Raw genomic sequence first — 20,799 nt, forward strand, 5'->3', positions numbered from 1 at the left:
ACAGGGAACCTGACTATCTAGTGGAAAGGAAACCTAGGTGCAGTATTCCCAAGAGCATCTCATAAAAAGTGACGAAGATCCTCAGTAATGTTAAGCCCGTTAGGCCATTTACTGTCAAATTCGAGGATCATTCGTGATTCCAATTGCCTTAGTTTAAGCTCACGGTTGCCTCCCCGTCTTAGCTTGGGAATCGAGGCTATTACATAATAAGATAAGCAATTGATATCTTTACTGTGAGTGCTCAAAAAATGACGTGCTACTGGGTATGCTGGGTCCGAGTGCAAAATTGCGCGTATATGCTGTAAAATTCTGACATGTACAGGTTGTATAGTGCTGCCTACATAATTGAGGCCACACGTACATGTCAGGACGTATACTGCATATTCTGTTTTGCAAGTATGCTGGCCTTTAATTGGGATCTCTGTATCACTGAAGGGAGTTGTGTAATGGGTCTTATTTATTCCGAATTTACATGCTCTACAAGTAGAGCATTTTCGGAATCCCTCCTTGATTAGCCAGTTCTGTTTGCACTTGAGTTCAGGGCTGCTTTGGTCAAGCACAGCGCCCATACTGTGAGCACGTCGAAAAGTAACCATAGGTTTATTAGGAAGCATATTGCCTAGTACGTTGTCCGTTAGTACAATGGGCCAATTATGGTTGATGATTTGTCTTATTTTATTTTGTTGGCTACTGTAATTGGTGATGAACCTGGGACATTCCTGTTTAGTGATATCAATAGTCTCATCAGGTGAGTTGGTTATTTCAGAAGATGTGCTTAAAAGACTTGCCCGGGTTCTATTTTTTGATTTGGCTAATGCTTGATTGAACATTTTTTCAGTATATCCTCGGGCTTGCATGCGAATTCGTAAGTCACGGACCGTGAGCAAGGCCAGTTGTGGCTGAAACGCGTTGGTGGGGTGAAGTCTAATAAACAGACTTAAAAAGTATCCTGGTTGTGCCGCCTCTTTTGTATGACAAATATATATATATATATATATATATATATATATATATATATATATATATATATATATATATATATATATATATATATATATATATATATATAATTATTTTTTTATTGTGATCAACACACATGATTAACAAATTAACTCTGCTGAACTCTGTCGTAAAGTCTCCCCGTATGTGAGGGAAGCAGTTTCAGAAAAGGTATGACAGGATTAAAGTGTAAATGTTCCTGCTGCCGGTATATGTGCACAACACCACACTATAAACAGGAATACCAATGGGACCCCAAAAGTGTGTTGCACAGAAATGTGTGGTACACCCACTGCCGTTGTATTAAAAGCCTTTATATTGTTGGTTCGCTGCAAAGAAATACGGGGAATTTTTTTTCTGTGTATCGTATCGAAAAATGCAATGCACCAGATGTCCACAGATAGGAGCGGACTATTCTCTTGTGGGTACACCCAGTGATGTTAGAACATTGGCAATCTGTGTCCTCTGGTATCTCAGATATTATGAACTCCATTCTGACCTGCAAACCCACTCGCTACCTCCTGCACACATGGGTGGTAACGAAAAAGACAACACAATTGGTGGCTGCCAGAACCTAGCACCGCCTTCTTGCGAACCGTTGTATTGCCATGCTTGGAAAGCAGCGATCGCCCCCTCACTCATGGCATGGCAGAATGACGTGATACGATTTGCCTTGGCAAACAACCAGTACGAGCTGACACTCGAGCTAGAGATGGGAGGTGTAACCTTTTGGAGCAGTGGGATGACTATCTGACTGAATTGAAAAACCGATTAGACTGGGATGAATGATACTCTGCTGAATGGGTAGGAGACCCATGTTTATAGTAGCTTCCATGCTGTGACCCATGATGGTCTGCGGGGGGGGGGGGGATATGGCTGCATAGGAGGGGGGGTAATGTCGGACTTGATTTATTGCCTGCACATCCTGGTTCCCCATCGCCTCATCCCAAACGTGGGTGGAAGATTTGTTCCATATTCATATGCATGTTGATAGACCTGATCTGTACCTCTGACTGCTAGCTCAGTCCATGGACAAAACTGTGATGTATTTTTGCTGTAATTCTACCTTTTGATGTTTGCACCCTAAATTCGACGTACACAGGCGCTTGTTTGTTGTAAAACCAATAAAAATAACTTTGTTAAAAACAAAATTGGAAAGGCTGGGAGGTGAAAAAATAATGAGTTACTAGAAAAGCCCTTAATGAAAGAAAAGGTTACAAAGAAAGGAGTTAAATGAAGAAAAAAGTAAAGCCGGGAAACCCTTTGTTGGGTAGCTGTTGCGCATTACAAATTTAAAAACTAAAATAAACTAAACAGTAGGAATGAACAAGAGAAGTAATGGAATGAAAGTAAAATTATTTATAATCACTGAAAAGAAAATTCCCAATTGTTTTTTACTGAGCAAACGAGTAAATAAACACTGATAACCACTGATTTTTACATTTATAAAAACAGTGGAAAACATGAAAACACTGCAATTCATTACAAATAGAAACTAACAACAGGAAAGCCTAACTATAATGAGCCCAGCTCCCGAGGCCACAATTTAATGGATGTATGTTTGTATCTGCCTCCAATTTAATAGGCGAAAAACACACCCAATCAATAAACTTGAATAAAATGCAACTAATCATGCCGAAATCACCCTAAATTGCATGGTGGTCAATTGGAGCACAATGTACCTCTTCAGTAACTCACTTTCCATTTCATTGAATGCTAGAAATGACCTACCGAGTGGTGAAAACTTACGTGCCTGTCATATTGCTTCACAACAACAAAGCACTCATTTGCCTGCCAAGGCCTTCATTCTGAGTGGTCTAAAGTTAGCACATGATCCCCAGGGCAAACTGCCCAACCGGTAAACAACAAAAGCAAGGATTTGGTCCTTTCCAAGTTGTGCAATTCGAATCTCATTACAAGTTACTCTTGCTATTCCTCATTCAGAGGTTAGCAAACAGCACGTGCGCTATTTGCCTGGCCGAGCTGAACTGAATAAAATCAGTCAGTCATAACGAATGGGATGGAAAATTGCCCGCGGGTTGCGATACCATTTCAGGCGCAAATTGAGGGGTTTCATCTAACCAGGAAGGAGGGCTTATGCTATCCAAAAATCTATTTGTCTTATTAGCTGTCTCGCCATGTGCTGTGCATTGTTCTAAAGCTATTTTAGAGCTTTGTGTACTCTTCTTTTGTTTTAGGTACCATGACGAAATCACCAGGGCAAAATGATTCATTCGACTTCAGTCAGGAGGGAAACCTTTATGCAGTTGATTCTCTAAACAACTTAAACAAGCTTAATTTATGTATCGATGAAAGTCAAGACCTGATACGTGAGTATTGAACAAGTGGAGCAAAGGTAGCCTTAATGCAACGGTCGCAATCTCATTGAGTGTGGTTGGGTTCGAGGCTGCATTATCACTTTAGGCATTTTCTTTTTTAAGTTTGTGTCTCACCATGTTCTAGTGGAAAATACCTGTTAATTGAGTGTAACATGAGCTTTGCAAGTAGGATGTTTGGAAAGTGAATACATAGTAGTGGAGTTCTGGACTTTTTGGTTCCGTCCAGAGGTGTCAGGGTACAACACCCAAAGACCCCGGAGTTCCACCTGCCTTGGTGCACAAATGAACAGAAACACGGGCTTCTCGATGGTGGCGTCAAAGACCAAAGGTTTATTACTGCAGGGACACAGAAGTCACAGAATCTACACACGGGCAGAGACTAGGAGCCTGTTTGATTTGTACAAAGTGGGTTGCTCCTTATATACGAAATTTTAAGCTGGGGGCGAATTCTTTACATGTAATACATTCCCAAAACCTTTGTGTCTAAAACAATAAATATTTGGTGTTACACAGGAACCGTCGATAATATCTGAGGCCAAACATTGCGAAAAGAGGGGTTCCCACTAGTTTGTCACAGTTCCCTGTCAATATTGCATTCAGGACCCGGACCGCCTCATCGTAAAGTTCGTTACCTCCCCCTAATAAAGATTCAGAAAGAAAGAAACAGAGCCAGGTGTGGAAGATAGGAAAGTGGGATAAGGGATGTTTGTGGGTTGTAAATGGGCAAGGCTACCGGCTTCGGCCGCCTAATCATGATCAGGTACAATGGACACGAAGACCAGTTTGGCAGGACTGGCCTCGGGCAGAGGAGGCAGCCTTTGTCGAGTCATGCAGCTACAGCGTGATTTGGCTTAAGGTGTACGTGTCATGTAAGAGGTGAATCTCCGGCTAAGGCTACGTGTCCTTAATCAAAGTGGAGTGATCAGAGGCTATTGCATATGTGAGGGCAAGGAAACACAAAATGGCGGCCATGATCTAAGATGGATGCCGTGGGTATATCAGAAATATGTCAATGGAAGGAGTGCTCTTGCTCGTAGCGTAGCGAAAACACTAGGATATACTAAATGGATCATTTGCGGTTCACTGATACCAATATTATGTATTTCCGACGAACTTGATAACACGGGTTCAGGTCGTCACGGAACCGTCACGGAACCTCAGACCCTCCTTTTGCCCTTACATAGGCAATTGCTCAGTCTATGTCAGAATCTAGTTCTATGCTCATCAGGTCAGTGACATGCTGTTGTATCATCATCCTTTCTCGTGTCTTTTCACCAAACGCAGGTGGTTTTCTGAGACAAGTCGCAGCACAAAGACTACACAGAGCAGGACCACACTGGATAATCAGACAACATGAGAATAGGAATACTAGGATGACACCAATAACCATTAGAACCTTCCATCCCCACGCTGATATCAGAGTCCAAAACCACTCCATGAAGGACCAGTTTCCTTTGTCTACATGTATGGAGTCTGAAATCTTGTGCAACTTAGAGATCGCCTCATAGACTATTGGAGCATTATTAGGAATAAAGACACAGCAGCTCGATTGGATCATTCTGCATACCCCACCTCGATCTGCAAGTATAACGTCTAGAACCATACGGTTCTGCAACGTCATGAGCCTATCCGCCTGAAGCTCAGCTGTCAGATTGCTAAGGGCACCAGCAGTTTCGGTAATAGTAGATTCAACTACCCGTGTTAGCTGACGTATGTTTCTACTATTGGCCATAGGTCCCCAGAACGGAAGGAAGCCTTTGAAGAAGTCTCCAGCTTCCTGACCAGCGGTATCTTCCTTGCTGAAGACACCTCTTGCTATTCTGGTTCGGTGGTAATCAGGTGAAGCAGTGTATGTCGGAGGCAATAATCGAGCAATATAACATGATCCTGAGAAGTCGGCAGGCAACCATGTATAAGCTCTGTCTCGACAAATGAAATAGGTACCCCTAGCAGTGAGAAAGGCAGGGGAAAAGTTAGCCGGAAACACATAAGTCTCTACGCACTCACTCCTCCCTAGCTGAGCTCTCGGATTTCTCCCATTACCTTGCAAACAGACCTGACCTCGTGAGGTACGACCCAGATTGGAGTTGAGCTTTTACGCTTGCTTTCTCCTAAACTAAGGCGATACTCTGAAGTATTCCAACTTAAATATACTCGCAATTCGTCTCTAGGGTAAGATGGAGTGTTATTGACGTCCTTGACCATGTCAATAATTCCCTGGACTAAGGCTTTGTTAGCAGAGTTATATTTAGTGGAACGCGGTGGACGTGGAGGATAGGTTTCAAGGGCATAAGCAAAGATGGTTTGGAAGGCCTGAAATGATCCATTATAGCTGTAAGGCAAAAGCAGATATGGAATACCTTTATCCATAGTGTGAGGTATCAAGCCACACACCCAGCAGTCTGTAGTGTTAACTACCAGTTGGTGTTGGTGCAAGAGCTGTACAAAAGTGTTGTTGGTAAATTCTGAGCGTCTGGCTTGCTCATGTTCCGGAAACGAGTGAAATGAGTGTATAGAAGAAACAGTAGAAATAGCAGGATCAAGGGGAGGTACTGTAGTAACTGGCACAAAAATCAAATTTATGCTAAAGACGATTCCACCCACCAATGTTGCTAAAACAATCAAAAATGTAATGGCACATTGCATCAGAAAACATTTGCTGTGAAGAATTCTATTAAGTCTGTTTCTGCGAACGTAAATCACATTTTCTCGTTGCAGCGCAGGAAGCTCCATCTTCTACAATCCGCTCGCGACCACTGATGATGTGTACGTAGATGAAAATGCCTCTGTCAGCCCTGGGAGTTCCCAGAACCAACAGAAAGATCGACCTTGTGTCAGACCCCTGCAAATTCAAACTAGGCACACAGCCACGACCCTACGGCTACCCAGACGGCAAGGCAATTTAAAAACAATAAACAATAGCAAACTTCCTGGCTGAAGGCAAAAGTTCAATATATCAAAAAATCACAATATGCAGTTGCCTGCTTTATTTGTCCTTTTTATGGCTTCTAAGGTTGTATCTCTTCTTCGCTGGTACTGTCTGATCGGAAAATAGTGTATCACTAGCAGCTGTTGCAGAGTTTAAGTTCGCAGATAACAAAGTTTCTTCTGATGCTGGAGACAAATGTTCAGTGTTCAAAGGAGTTTTTTCAGGAGGAGAGTCAGGTTTTGAAGTGTCAGTAATCAAATCGGCATCGCTGAAAGGGATAAATTTCGGGGTGATTTCAGATTCGGAGGTACCAATTCCCTTCTTCACCCAGTCGTCGTAAGGCAGCGGCAACGGAACACGCTTTACGTGAGAAGCGTGAATCCAGTGTTTGCGGCCAGCAACACGTACGGCTGTCCTCGTTGCCAGCAGGACCTGGAAGGGGCCGATGTAGCGAGGCTGAAGATTCTTTGTCCTCGCGAAGTTTCTGACCACCACGTGGTCGCCGGGTTTCAGTTGATGCCCTGGACTCTCCGGAGGTTTTGGCAAAGCATCGAAGACCTGTTGATGAATAAGACTCAATTTAGCAGTCAAGTCGTAAAGGTAGTCTATCAACATAGGATATTCAATGGAGCAAAATTGTTTAGGCCTCGGCACACCCCAGATATTTGCCGGGCGGCCAAACACAATCTCGTATGGAGAAAGCCCTATTCTAGAATGCACTGTTGCTCTCGTTGATAACAAGGCCAAAGGAAGTGCGTCTGGCCAAGCTAAACCTGTGGATGCTTGTATTTTGGCTATCTTAAGCTTGAGGGTGCCATTATAACCCTCGACTAAACCAGCAGACTGGGGATGGTTTGCACTATGAAATTTCTGTTTCAATCCTAGGCCGACACACACACTCTGCATAACTTTCCCTATAAACTCACTTCCGTTATCTGACCATACAATCCGTGGCATTCCATACCTAGGGAAAAATTCCTTGAGAAGAATTTTGGCAGTAGATAGAGCAGTGTTGTCTTTTAGTGGGTATGCTTCTATCCACCTGGAAAAAGCACAAACTACCACCAGGACGTACTTTAAATTGTTGCAGCGTTCCATGTGAATGAAGTCTAACTGAATCACTTCAAAGGGGCAGGAAGGAGGAGCGAAATGACCAGCTGGAGTTGGAGTTCCCTTGCCAGGATTATGCATCAAGCACACCATACAATTTTTCACCACTCTCTCTGCACACTTACTGATTCCCTCATTCTTCCAGACCGGAGCCCACATCTTACATATCCCTTTAGAACTTATATGCGCCACTCCATGCGCCATCGTCACTACTGCAAGCACATACGCATCGGGCAACATCCAACGCTGCTGTTCTGTCAAATCAATCCAACATCCATTCGAGTCCAACTTGCCCGTACTTTCTCTCCATACACGTTTCTCTTCCTCAGTCGCTTCTTTCTGAATCTCTTTCACACTTTCCATAGTGTCCTCACACATTCCAGACTCAGCAATCCATCTTGCAGACGTAGCAACATACATTCTACTCATCATGTCTCTAGCTGTCTGTTTAGCAATTTCATCAGCAAAGGCATTCCCACGACCAACATCATCCGTGATTGCTTTATGAGCACTGCACTTCACAATCGCAACTTCAGTCGGTAAGGTTAGAGATTCCAACAAGTCGTTAACTAGCTGACCATGTTGGATCTTAGTCCCATGGGACGTAATGAAACCTCTTTCTCTCCACAACCGGCCAAAACTATGGGCCACGCCAAATGCGTACTGACTATCTGTAAACACATTCACTCTCTTTCCCTCAGCTAAAACACACGCTCTCGTTAGAGCTATTAATTCTGCAGCTTGGGCAGAATTCTGACTCACTCTTGCAGTCTCCACAATCGTCTTCAAAGTCGTTACTGCGTAGGCAGCAGTCACATCACCATTCTCCAATTTAAAACATGACCCGTCCACATACAGCGTACCATCCGGATCTGATAGGGGAGTATCTTTCAAATCGATACGTCCTTTTGTCTCTTCCTCCGTTTTAAAATAGCAGTCATGTGGCTCAGAATCACTCGACTCTTGATCAGTCGGCAACAATGTTGCTGGATTCAATATATTGCATCTTTTGATCTGAATATGACTCGCTAGTAATGTCAGCTCGTAACCAGATAATCTCGCACTAGTAAGGTGTTGTGTCTTCGTTCGGTTCATGAGTGTATCCACTGCATGAGGAACCATGACCACTAGCATATTGTTCATCACCAAACCAGCAGATTGTCGAATGGAAGCTGCAGCTGCCGCTGTAGCTCTCAAACAACTAGGCAACGCTCTAGCTACCGGATCTAATGTTGATGAAAAATACGCACAAGGGCGTTGTTTATCACCAAACTTCTGTGTCAGAACACTCAACGCACAACCTTCTCTTTCGTGAACGTAGAGCGTGAATGGCTTGCTGTAATCAGGTGTACCCAATACAGGAGCTGAACACAATGCTTTTCGTAATTCAGTAAAACTCTCTTGACATTCATCAGACCATGGCACCGGACTCGGAACATTTTTCCCAGTCAAAGCTACCAATGGTTTCGCTAAAAGAGAAAAGTTTGGAATCCACTGCCTACAATAAGAGGTAATACCTAGGAAGGCACGTACTTCTCTCTGTGTGCGTGGAACACTCATCTGCGTAATGGCTTTTATTCTTTCTGGGGTCAACTTCCTTCCCTCCTTTGATAAGAGGTGACCTAGGTAGGTCACTTCTTGGCAGCAGTATTGCATTTTGGAAGGAGACACCTTATGATTCAAATTAGACAAATGATACAATAGGGAAATTGTAGCTGCTTTGCAAGTTTCCTTGTCATCGGCAGCCACTAAAAGATCGTCTACGTACTGTACAAGGGCAGAACCTGGAGGAAGGACAAAAGAATCTAACTGACTTTTTAATGCTTGACTGTAAATTGATGGACTTTCACAATAGCCTTGTGGAGCGCGTTTAAATCTGAAACTGCGACCTCCTAAACAGAAGCCGAAAATATCCCTACTTTCTTCGGCTATCGGAATGCTGAAAAAGGCATTCTTTAGGTCAATAACTGAGAACCATGTAGCTGTGGCAGGAATCAATGTTAACAAGGCAGTAATGTCTGGCACTACAGGAAACTGCGGGATTACAATCTTATTAACTTCTCTAAGGTCTATGACAAACCTATAAACTGGAGGCTTTGTAGGATCAGTTCGTTTCAGAATCGGTAATACAGGACTGTTACAGACATTTCCTCTAGTTTCCTCAATCACACCCTTCTTAATCAAGTCTTGCACAATCAATAAAAGTGCACGCTCACCTTCACTCGATATTTTATATTGAGGAATTCTTGGAAATTTCACATTCGCTTTCAAAGTTACTACATACGGTGGAATTTCTAGGAGACCTACATCATTAGGACCAGTCGCCCAAAGAGAATCAGGGAGTGAACGTAGCTCCGGCGGGAGTGCGTCCATTGACAAATACATCGGAGAGGTGATATTTTTACCCAACGTAAGCTGAACTCCTTCCGGAGAACAGTACAATGTCGCATATAGTCTTTTTAACCAATCTAAACCAAGCAGGTTTTCATTACAACCTGTTGTCAAAATCAGGGGTGCTTTCAATTGGCACGGTCCAACAGAAATAGACAAAGGACCAGATATCGGGTTGTAAACAGGGGCGCCTGAAAAACCTACGGAAACATTTGTTGAGCCAGACAAAGGTGCGCCAGGGAGTTTCGCATGAATGATAGAACTTTTTGCGGCACCAGTATCCAACAGAAACGGTTCGACTACACCTGATGTTGCTACTGCGACATAAGGCCCACTCTGATCCACTGGAACTGATACTACTCCCTCTCTCTGTCCATGGCTGTCCTAGTACCCATTTTGTTGATAACCCTCATCTACTTCATTGTAGTCTTCAACAAGATATTGTTGAGATCTATTTTGCTGAGCAGATTGTCCATTTCGTTGATCAAAGTGATTGGAAGGACGATCATTCGTTTGTGGAGGCATAGCACCTCGTCCTCGTCCTCTAGAATTCTGCACAAAACCACCACGACCTCTCTGAGCTGCTGCTGCATTATTTTGCGCTAAGATCGGACATTCATTTTTATAGTGACCCTCTTTCTTGCAGTACGCGCACTGATTCCATTGATATTGAGGCCTTGATGTACTATAATCTGTCCTTTGGTATGAGTTTTGCTGCGTATTAGTCTGATTCGCGCGAGGCGGATACGCCTGCTGCAAAAGAACTTTAGTTTTTAGATCTTTCGTTTTCTTTTCTGATTTCTCCTTTTCCTCTTTATCCCTATTTTCGTAGTACTGTGCAGTCGCAAGTATTTGCGCTGTCATAGATACAGCCCACGCACTTTCTGAGTCTTTCAATTTATTACATAATTCAGGTAACAAATTATGCACAAATTTATCTACAAACAGTCTTTGCCCTCCTTCTGTGCTCATATCCTGACCACTATGATCTACAAAAGTCTCTTCGAACCTCGTGAAGAAGTCCGAGACACTTTCGTCTTTCTTTTGCCTACATGCTGACAACTTGTCCCAATTAACACGCAATGCTGGCATCAGAGTCTTCATTAGATCAATTATTCTACCTGGCAGATTTGCAATCAGAGGTTCGGGTTTCGCACCACCTATTTGTTGACCATCTGCTGCAGTGATAGCTGCCCAATCACCACCTAAAGCAGCCTGATGATCCTCTCCACGAATTTTAGCCCACACTGGTTGCGGAACTACATTACCAAACAACATATCAATGTCGGCTAAGTTCATTATACAAGCCTCAACTGTCTGTGTTAATTCCTTGTAATATCCGGCTGGATTCTTACGTGGATCTGGCAAGGCCTGTTTCACCGCTAACACTTCTGCTCGCTTCCATGGAATGTGTATCCACACTCGTTGGAACTGTGCTGGAGCAGCTACAATACCAGCATTATGATCAGCTTGCACAGCTTCGCGCCAAATTGGAGGAACCTCCCTCATAGGATATTGGCGACTTAGCTTCACTTTACCCTTTTCTAAATCTCTCGGTGAACGAAGAGATGGATCATTCCTAAAACTTAAAATGAGTTCCATCGCTTCCTTTATATTCTCACCCACTATCATTCCAGCAGCAAACTCCTTTTGAACCCTAATTAAATCTTCCAAATCTGATTCGACATCGTCTTCTTCTATCTCTTCACGTAACAACGAGCACATCTCATCAAAGACGTATCGTTGTGTTGGCTCCCCCCACTGCATAAATGTGTCTAACACATCTCTCGTACTATATCTTCTACCCTTCGAAATCCATCTGAGAGCCGTGGAATCTAAAACTCCCCGTTCCTCAGTACTTGGAAGCTGACTCCGTCTCTGTACAGAGTCAGGAGTAGGAGTCTTAATCAAAGTTTTATATATAGGAGACAGCATATTAGTAACAGAATCAGTGATTCTTCGACGAACAGAAAGTGGAGTTAGTACACTCGCAGACATAGAGAATGCAGTAGAGGTAGGAATAGATGACGAAACAGTAGGAGTATCGAGGAAAATAGTTTCTGGAGCAGTAGGTACAGGAGCTGGCAGTGTAGGAAGAGGAGGAGCTGTAGGAACATTCACATTCATCACATAAGGTACAGGAACTTGATTCGGAGGAACAGGAGCAGGAGCACCAGGTTGTCCAGCAACCGGCAACTGAACATTCGGGACAGGCGGGGCCGTAGCACCTTGTGCATACGGTGGAGGTGACCGTAACAGATAAGATAGCAGAGGATCGTTTTCGGAATCCTCCAATATCTTAGCCATTTTCGATGGCAAGGCAGGATAGCACTTGTCAATCGCTAAGTTATGCTCTCTAATGGCTACATCTATGGCCTTCTCACACTCGTTAGCCTGCAACTGTTTAGTCGCTTGCTCTAGAGTTAACTCTTCTTGTTCTTTCTGTTCTTTCTTCAACCTTTTCATTTCTCTCTGTTTGGATTCTTTCCGCCAATAACGGAAAGAATCAAACATTGCCGGCCGGGCTTTCTTCTTGAACAATTTCGCTTCTAAGTTGTCGAGAATCTCTGGTTCAAAACTGCCATGCAGTGGCCAACTAAGGACACCATCCTTCTTACAATAACGGACCCATATCTCATTGTAAGATATAGGACCCACGCCATATTTGCAATATAAATCATATAGGGGAGTCCCAATCGGAGGAACCAGACAAGAGTCCTCCAATTGTGAGTCACTGTTGCAACTAAAACAAGACAACATTTTCCGACTTACCATTTTCAGTCCGGAACACAAAACAAACAAACACGGAACAAATATGTGCACTTGAACCAAGAACTTAGGCCTACCAAAACGAACTGATGTATCGATACCCAAAACTAAACCAAATAGATTATCGTAACTAGAACAACCAGTGATAATCTGACAAAACCAAACCAAACCAAGAACCGATCAAGGATTTTTAACAATCCTCACAAAGTAACCAGCTAGCTATCACTAAATACTTAACTGAGTCACTGAAGACGTCACCAAGGAGAAACCCGTCACGTTTCGCCATACTAAGGACTGCACCACTTCTGGTCCAAGACAGGGCGACGGTCAAGGCAACGGCCCACTGCAGCCGTCCTGAACGGGAAACCCTTGTGGAAGAGAACTTCGGGCCACTTTTGCGATATGCCGGGATCGATGAAGTGGGGCGCCTCCCTCAGGAATCTTCACACGAAGCTTCTCGAACTCTTCAGGCTTTTGGACCGGTACCGAATGACGTCGCCCCACGTTGGGCGCCAATTGGAGTTCTGGACTTTTTGGTTCCGTCCAGAGGTGTCAGGGTACAACACCCAAAGACCCCGGAGTTCCACCTGCCTTGGTGCACAAATGAACAGAAACACGGGCTTCTCGATGGTGGCGTCAAAGACCAAAGGTTTATTACTGCAGGGACACAGAAGTCACAGAATCTACACACGGGCAGAGACTAGGAGCCTGTTCGATTTGTACAAAGTGGGTTGCTCCTTATATACGAAATTTTAAGCTGGGGGCGAATTCTTTACATGTAATACATTCCCAAAACCTTTGTGTCTAAAACAATAAATATTTGGTGTTACACAGGAACCGTCGATAATATCTGAGGCCAAACATTGCGAAAAGAGGGGTTCCCACTAGTTTGTCACAGTTCCCTGTCAATATTGCATTCAGGACCCGGACCGCCTCATCGTAAAGTTCGTTACCTCCCCCTAATAAAGATTCAGAAAGAAAGAAACAGAGCCAGGTGTGGAAGATAGGAAAGTGGGATAAGGGATGTTTGTGGGTTGTAAATGGGCAAGGCTACCGGCTTCGGCCGCCTAATCATGATCAGGTACAATGGACACGAAGACCAGTTTGGCAGGACTGGCCTCAGGCAGAGGAGGCAGCCTTTGTCGAGTCATGCAGCTACAGCGTGATTTGGCTTAAGGTGTACGTGTCATGTAAGAGGTGAATCTCCGGCTAAGGCTACGTGTCCTTAATCAAAGTGGAGTGATCAGAGGCTATTGCATATGTGAGGGCAAGGAAACACAAAATGGCGGCCATGATCTAAGATGGATGCCGTGGGTATATCAGAAATATGTCAATGGAAGGAGTGCTCTTGCTCGTAGCGTAGCGAAAACACTAGGATATACTAAATGGATCATTTGCGGTTCACTGATACCAATATTATGTATTTCCGACGAACTTGATAACACGGGTTCAGGTCGTCACGGAACCGTCACGGAACCTCAGTAGTCAATAAATTAGCTACTTTACTTTCTGTGGCGCTGGGCATGATCGTTAGATTATTAACTTGTGCACTAGTTGGAATATTTCTCACCACTGTTTAAGGTCGAGGTAAGCAAGCTATAAGTACATTGCAGAGATGCTGCGCAGTTATGCAGTATTCAGGACATATCCGGGTGCCGTGAGGCATACAGCAGTGGGGAGCTAAGGAAGGAACTAAACTGTACGCAATGATGTCATCGGCCAAGATAGATGAGACACAATTAACATAAAATGTGGCTGTAAGTCTCAAAACACAAAATACAGGAATAGGGATGTAGCCCTTTATTGAGAAGGGGTGACCTAGTGTTGAATTCTTCATTTAAACCTACACTGGTTCTCATTCACTGATACATTAGTTACTAATGTTCCTTCAAAGACTGTGACCCTTATTGTAATCCCTCAACAATTAATGCCCTCGTGACCTCAAATAGGGCTTGAAGTGGAGCAGGAGGTTCTGAAGGTTGAAATCCCTTAGATGTACCCTGTGCTACTGGCTGAATACTGTGCCCCTTTCCCAAAGTGACTAGGATGAGCAAACGGTAGACTGTAGCTCTCTCTGAGGATGAATACTGGAATCAATGAGTGCCCTTTTTCTTTCTTCCTCTCCTCATTCCTCCCCTTTTGTGCCTCGAGCTAGGATCCCCAGGGAATTCGTGACTTATGTTGACAATGGGGTTGCCACATTTCGAATAGGACTTTGCAGTTGAGTTTCATGGAGCCACTTCTACTGCTGATGTTGACCATATTAAGCAAACTCTTTGTATTAGAACAGGTTTCTATTTGGTTATGCAAAATCTTCGATAAGAAGTAGTAACCAAAAAATTTAACGAAACAGCTGTCCAATCAACAAGCATAAGCGGAGTCTGGTAAAATGGATACCAACCCTGAGGAGTTACTTGTTAGTCCAAAGAAACTGGAAACATGGACAGAGGAGACAGAGTTAAAGTAATATAAGTCACATAGAAAAGTAGCGAATTAAGAAGCACTGATTCAATATTGCTCAACAAGATGGTAAATTTGCAAAAAGGGAAAACAATGAAAATACAATCTTGAATTATAGGCACTATAGGTGGTAATAAGGCATGGCAAGACATGAGAGGTTGCAGCTAAATTATTTCAGACTATGCTGTTAAGAGGAAAACTATTGTGCATTCAAATCATACGTTTCAGAGAAAATACAGGCACCCCTTCAACCTTCAAAATGACTGATTAACCTTCCCATGCTTCACTAGTCTGTAAAATTAAATTAATTCAAGCTATGTGATAGCAACTGGTATTTTCAAAAGAACGGATGATTAGGCAACTCTCCCAGCCATTGATAACGGCAAACGTAGCCTTTTCTCAATCTGCGATTCAAGTGAGCTAATCGCCCTGCAGTAGTTTAGCCTGATCATAGTGGCAGTATCTAGATGGACATAAACACCAAGATATTTAACTGCGTCACTGCACCACTCAAGAGGGAACTCGCAAGTCCAGGCAGTCGTGTCAGCGGTTAGTGGGAAAATAACTGACTTATGCCAATTGATGCTGAGCCCAGAAAACTTGCCAAATCGGACAATTTCCAAGATCAAGGATTCCAGGTTGAGCTGGGGCAATCTAACGTATAAGATAGTATCGCATAAAGCGAAACCAGAAGGGGGCCAGTGCGGAATTGGAGGCCACGGTGCAAGTGCTTTTCCTGAAAGTAGCGCACCAGGGGGTTCATGGCTAGAATGAAAAGCAGTGGGGACAAGGGGCAACCTTATCTCGTGCCCCGAGACAGGGTGAAGGGGTCGGATAGAGTGCTATTCAGGCGCAATCTAGCGGTGGGATCAGTGTACAGAAGCGCCACCGTAGAAACAAAGCATTCTGGCATGGCCATGAGTTGCATGACAGACAGGAAAAAAGACCATTCGAGTGAATTGAATGCCTTTTCGGCATCAAAGAGGATGGCGACAGCCGGCGTGGCAGGATCAATCCTGTGCAATACAGTGAATAGGGTCCGAGGATTCAATGAGGTGGGTCTATGTGGTACAAAGCCGGACTGCATCGGCAAAATAATGTATTCCATTAACAGGGACAGTCGTATTGCTATTACCTTAGCTAATATTTTATAATCGAGGTACAATAAAGACAATGGACTATATAAGCTACACAGTTTAGCGTCTCTGCCTGGCTTGGGAAGGAGAATAATGACCGCCTCTCTGAATGTTGGAGGAAGGATGCCCACCTCCAGTGCCTCTGCATAGACCTCAACCAACCGAGGGACCAAGATGTCTTTATATGCTTTATAAAAATCAGCGGAAAAGCCGTCAAGGCCAGGCGCCGGGGAACCCCGTAGTGCATCAATAGCCTCTATAATGCTATCCTAGGAAAGGGGAACGGGGATAAAATCCTGCATATATCGATCTAAGTAGACCAGTTCAATTTCCGCCAAATAGCTCCACCGGTCCCGCAGATCCCCAGTAAGTCTGGAAGTATACAGCGTTTTATAATATGAAAGGAAATGTTCGCATATGTCAGGGGTAGGGTATAACAGGGTGTTATTCGGACCAGTGATTTCCGTGATGTAAGCACAGTCTCACGTAGGGTGTAGGTGTGCGCCAGTAATTTACCAGGTCTCTCGCCCTCGCCATACCGTTGCGCAACGTGTTGTTTATTAAGGAGCAGTAACTCTTGCTCCGCCGCCTCCCTAAATTCAAGCAACAAGGCTAGACGCCATGCCTCCAACGTGCTGGAGACTGCGACAAGTAGTTCACGGTCCAAGGCCTCTATATCAGTTTCAATGAGGTTTAAATCAGAGCGGAGATCTCGCAGGACACCAGCATGTTTGGCATTACAGACTCCTCTAATATGTGCCTTGAACCCCTCCCAGAGTACGGCCCAGGTGTCAACTGACCCGGTGTTGATTGCAAAGTTTTCCCAGATCGCCTGCCTCACTTCCTCATTAAAAACCTGATCCAGCAGCGCGCTTCCAGGAAAGCGCCATTATCTTTCGTAGCCACCCGGTCTGGGAATATTCAAGCAAAGCACAACCGGAGAGTGATCCGAGAGTGTATGGGGAGAGTAATTAAGCCACCCAGTCAGCCAGCAACCCCCGGGGAGACCAGCCAATAGTCTAATCTGGTCCACGTGTTATGAAACCCCGAATAGTGAGTGAATTCCGGGAGGTGTAAGTGCAGTGTATGTTCGACATCTATCAAAGAAAAATTAGCGCATATGTCCTTAAGAGCGTATCGGGCACGAGGTTTCGTGTCTGTGAAGGTGGAAGTACTGTCCCTGGAAGGGTCCAATAACAGGTTGAAATCACTCCCAAGTATCAATAGCCCGGGGTCAAGTGATAGGAGCCGAACCTGTAGTTCATGGAAGAAGACTGGGGAGTCTACATTAGGACCATAAACCCCGACCAACGAAACCTTGTGCCCCATCAGTGAGCCAGTGACGATCAGGGTTCGACCCTCCGCATCAATCCAAGTTTTGTGTAGTAAAAAAGGGACAGGCTTTTGTATAAAAATTGCGACACCCCTAGCGTACTCACTGTAATTGGAAAAAAATCTGTGGGAACCCCAACTCATGGCAACAGAAGTGTGGTCAAAATTGGACAGATGCGTCACCTGCATAAATACAATGTCGATGTAATGCCTGACAATATAGCTGAGGACTTGCCTACGCTTTCTGGTATTATTTAACCCTCTGACGTTCCATGACATCAAGGAAAGCCCGGACTGTTGTCCTAGCTTGACCATAAGAGAACCTTCACTTCAAGCGCACCGCAATGCATGCCTATCACACGCCGTAAACTAGCAACTTGATCAATAATGATGCAAAAACCTTTAACGCTTAACAAATAACCCCCCCACCCACCACCCAGCATCCTGCTGACCCCAAAGAGGCATACCCCAAATTTAGTGGCCAAGTTCTTATGCAATGAAATCAATAACATAACTGTAGGAGACAAAAGCACACATCTCAAAGAGAACACATTTTATGAAGGTACCTTGGTATTCACCATAGGGCGTGGCAACGCCACGCCAGCCCAGCAATAAAGAATACAATATTGTCACATAGAAGAAAAATTGCAGAGCACAGAAAGAAATGCAAAAAAACATTCAACCAGTCCCAGGCTGGGAGAAGAGTTCTACGCTGTTCTGTGAGTCCCCTTGTAATGGTGAGGCGGAATGCGGTCCATCAATTGTCCCAGAGCGGTTCCTCCTGTTTTCCTGGCAGAATTCCTGTGCTTCCGTTGGAGTGTCAAATATACGAGCTCTGCCATCCACATCTACTCTCAACCTCGCCGGGTACAGCATTCCATACCTGAGCCCCAAGTTCTTCAAGGCCGCCTTGACTCCCTGGTATCTACGCCTCGCCTCCTGGACCATGATGGTAAAGTCAGGGAACAAAGCCAGTTTGTTGCCTTGCCACTGGATAAACCCTTTGTCGCGGGCCAATCGGAGGGCGGCATCTCTGTCTCTGAAGTTCATGAGCCTGGCAAAAATGGGCCGAGGGGGAAGACCCGGCCGAGGACGGGGTCCCAGTGACCTGTGAGTGCGCTCAACAACAAAGCCCTCCGTGAATGTTTCCCTGCCGAACAGCTCTGCAAGTAGTTGTTCCACAAAGATGTACAAACGCCCAGTGGTGGTCGTCTCTGGAATTCCAATGATACATATATTATTGTGGCAGCTTCGAGCTTCTAAATCCTCATTTTTGATAGCTACGTCTTTGAGGATCTTCTCCACTCTTTCAAGCCGCTTCAAGGAGGTTGACACACCATCTTTTATGTCCGAGACCCTCGATTCCACCACATCCAGCCGTCGGTCATGTACTTGGATTTTAGTTCCCATGTCAGCCAATTTCTTGTCCAGGTCATCAAATCGACCATCCAACGTGCTAAAATCGGCTCTCATCTCTGCTAGCATGGCAGTCGCGAGGGAGGCAGGGTCTTCTGTATCCTTAGAACCTGTGGCCCCCAGCCAAACCAGGAGGAACATCCGAAGCAGGGCCAGCAGCCTTATCAAACTATAGCACGTGCTGTTTAGGATCTTTTGTCCCCATCTTAGTAGGGGAGGAAGGGACTGTGGCCTATTAGATCAACAACTGAGGCGAGATCAGAGGGCAGAGGGCCAAACAAGTGGATGTCATCCAGTCGATTAGACAAGCAACAGGAACATCACCCGGCACACCATGCAGTGCAGCAGCCGCAGCAATACTGAGTTGAAAATGTAGATTAGCGAGGTGGCAGAACAAGAGGGCCACCTCAGTCGCGTGGCTCCAACGATCCGCACCAGGAAGGAAGGCGCGGAGAGCATCGGGCGGCCTAGGTCGCAGGGAACAGGTGGCAGTCGGGCAGCCCACGACGAGACGCTGGTAACTCCAACCCCCTGCAGGAGGCAAAGGCCCCTAATGGGCACCAGTTTGCATAGCAGAGCCGAAACATCAGGGCTGACGAAGGCCTCAATTTCGTGAGAACAAAATGTGATGTAGAAATCACTGCAAGGCGCGCATTTTCACATGAAACTGGGGGGTTTCTTCAAAGGCTTGAAATCAAACTGCCAAAACAAACTTGTTTGAATGCTTCATTGCGAATTTATTTCATTCCAATAGAGGGAAAATCCATCAGGTATTATTCATGTAATGTATTCAACATAAATCCTCGCATTACTTGATGCTTGCCCAATGCATTTCGGGTTAACGAGAGGTAACCCTTCGTCAGGGGCCTATAAATGAAAAACATACAAGACCATCAATTTCAGGCAAAAGAACCATGGGGTCATAGTGACCAAACATATAAAACATTGCTGTCATTGTGCCTGTGGCTAATTGAACATTATCAAGCCTGAACGCTGCAATATACATCAAAACGCAAAACATAACGTACTTCATAGAACAATTGTTAAAAAGAAAAGAAACTGACAGCGTGAAACATTGTACTGCATTAATCGAGTGCATGGTGTGAGTGGGTAGAGTGCTGAAAGCCAGGGGTATTCGGCAAAGAAATGTAAACGCGAGGAGGAAGGAGTGCGAGCCTAGCCGGGAGGCAGACTACAAACGAGGTAGGGAGGCTTACCGCAACAGTAGCGAGTGGTCGTCTCAGTGTTCCGAACGCGGAACCGGTCCGATAAGGAAAGGACCAATGGGAAGGAGCAATATAGGGATGTCAGGGGGTCACGTGCTACGGTTACGAAAAATAGTTACATACGGCGGAAAACGAAGCCAAAACTAATGCAAATGGCAATATACATGATGTGGTGCACCACAGGAAATGTTACCGAAAGCTGAAAAATATTCATTAGCGGTAATCCGCAATCTTAAGACGCGCGTAGTAGCGTCGCGGTTAAGTGAGTTGTGATTGGTCCACTGGGGTCATGTGATGTGACTCAGGAAAATAAACAAAGGTGAGTGCGAGAGTGCAATATACGATCAGCGCACGTATCTCAAGCTAAGGGTGTAGTGAATGAAATACATTGCACATGTGGATTACGAGTGAAAAACTGGGTGAAATAACAACAAAACGTGAAAAATCCATGATTGGCGGCATACAGACATAAGCAATCGTGATAAAAATGAAACAGTGCTCACTCACAAAGCTGAAGTACGTAAAAATGGTAAACACAGATTGTATAATGGAAAATAGGAGTATCAAATTCTGAATTGTCCTAGATATCATCCGTAGAGGAGTCTGGGATCACTCATCCAGCCGATAGAAGTGTCTAAGCTTACAGGAAACATGCAAATTCAATTCGATCATTGATCCCTGCTGGTTGGAGG

General features: G+C 44.6%; 1 protein-coding gene across 2 annotated transcripts in view; it reads left to right on the forward strand.

Moving 5' to 3' along the window:
* Positions 1-20,799, forward strand: part of LSMEM1 (leucine rich single-pass membrane protein 1) — a 142,590-nt gene that overhangs the window by 68,801 nt on the left and 52,990 nt on the right. For both annotated transcript variants that reach the window (XM_086919318.1, XM_086919323.1), the window contains exon 2: positions 3,198-3,329. In XM_086919318.1, coding sequence (XP_086775444.1) covers positions 3,203-3,329 — 127 coding nt within the window. In that variant the 5' untranslated portion in view covers positions 3,198-3,202. The remainder of the gene's footprint in view (positions 1-3,197; positions 3,330-20,799) is intronic.

The sequence above is a fragment of the Lissotriton vulgaris genome, chromosome 1_1, assembly GCF_964263255.1.
Source record: "Lissotriton vulgaris chromosome 1_1, aLisVul1.2, whole genome shotgun sequence".
In the NCBI taxonomy this organism is placed as follows: Eukaryota; Metazoa; Chordata; class Amphibia; order Caudata; family Salamandridae; genus Lissotriton; species Lissotriton vulgaris.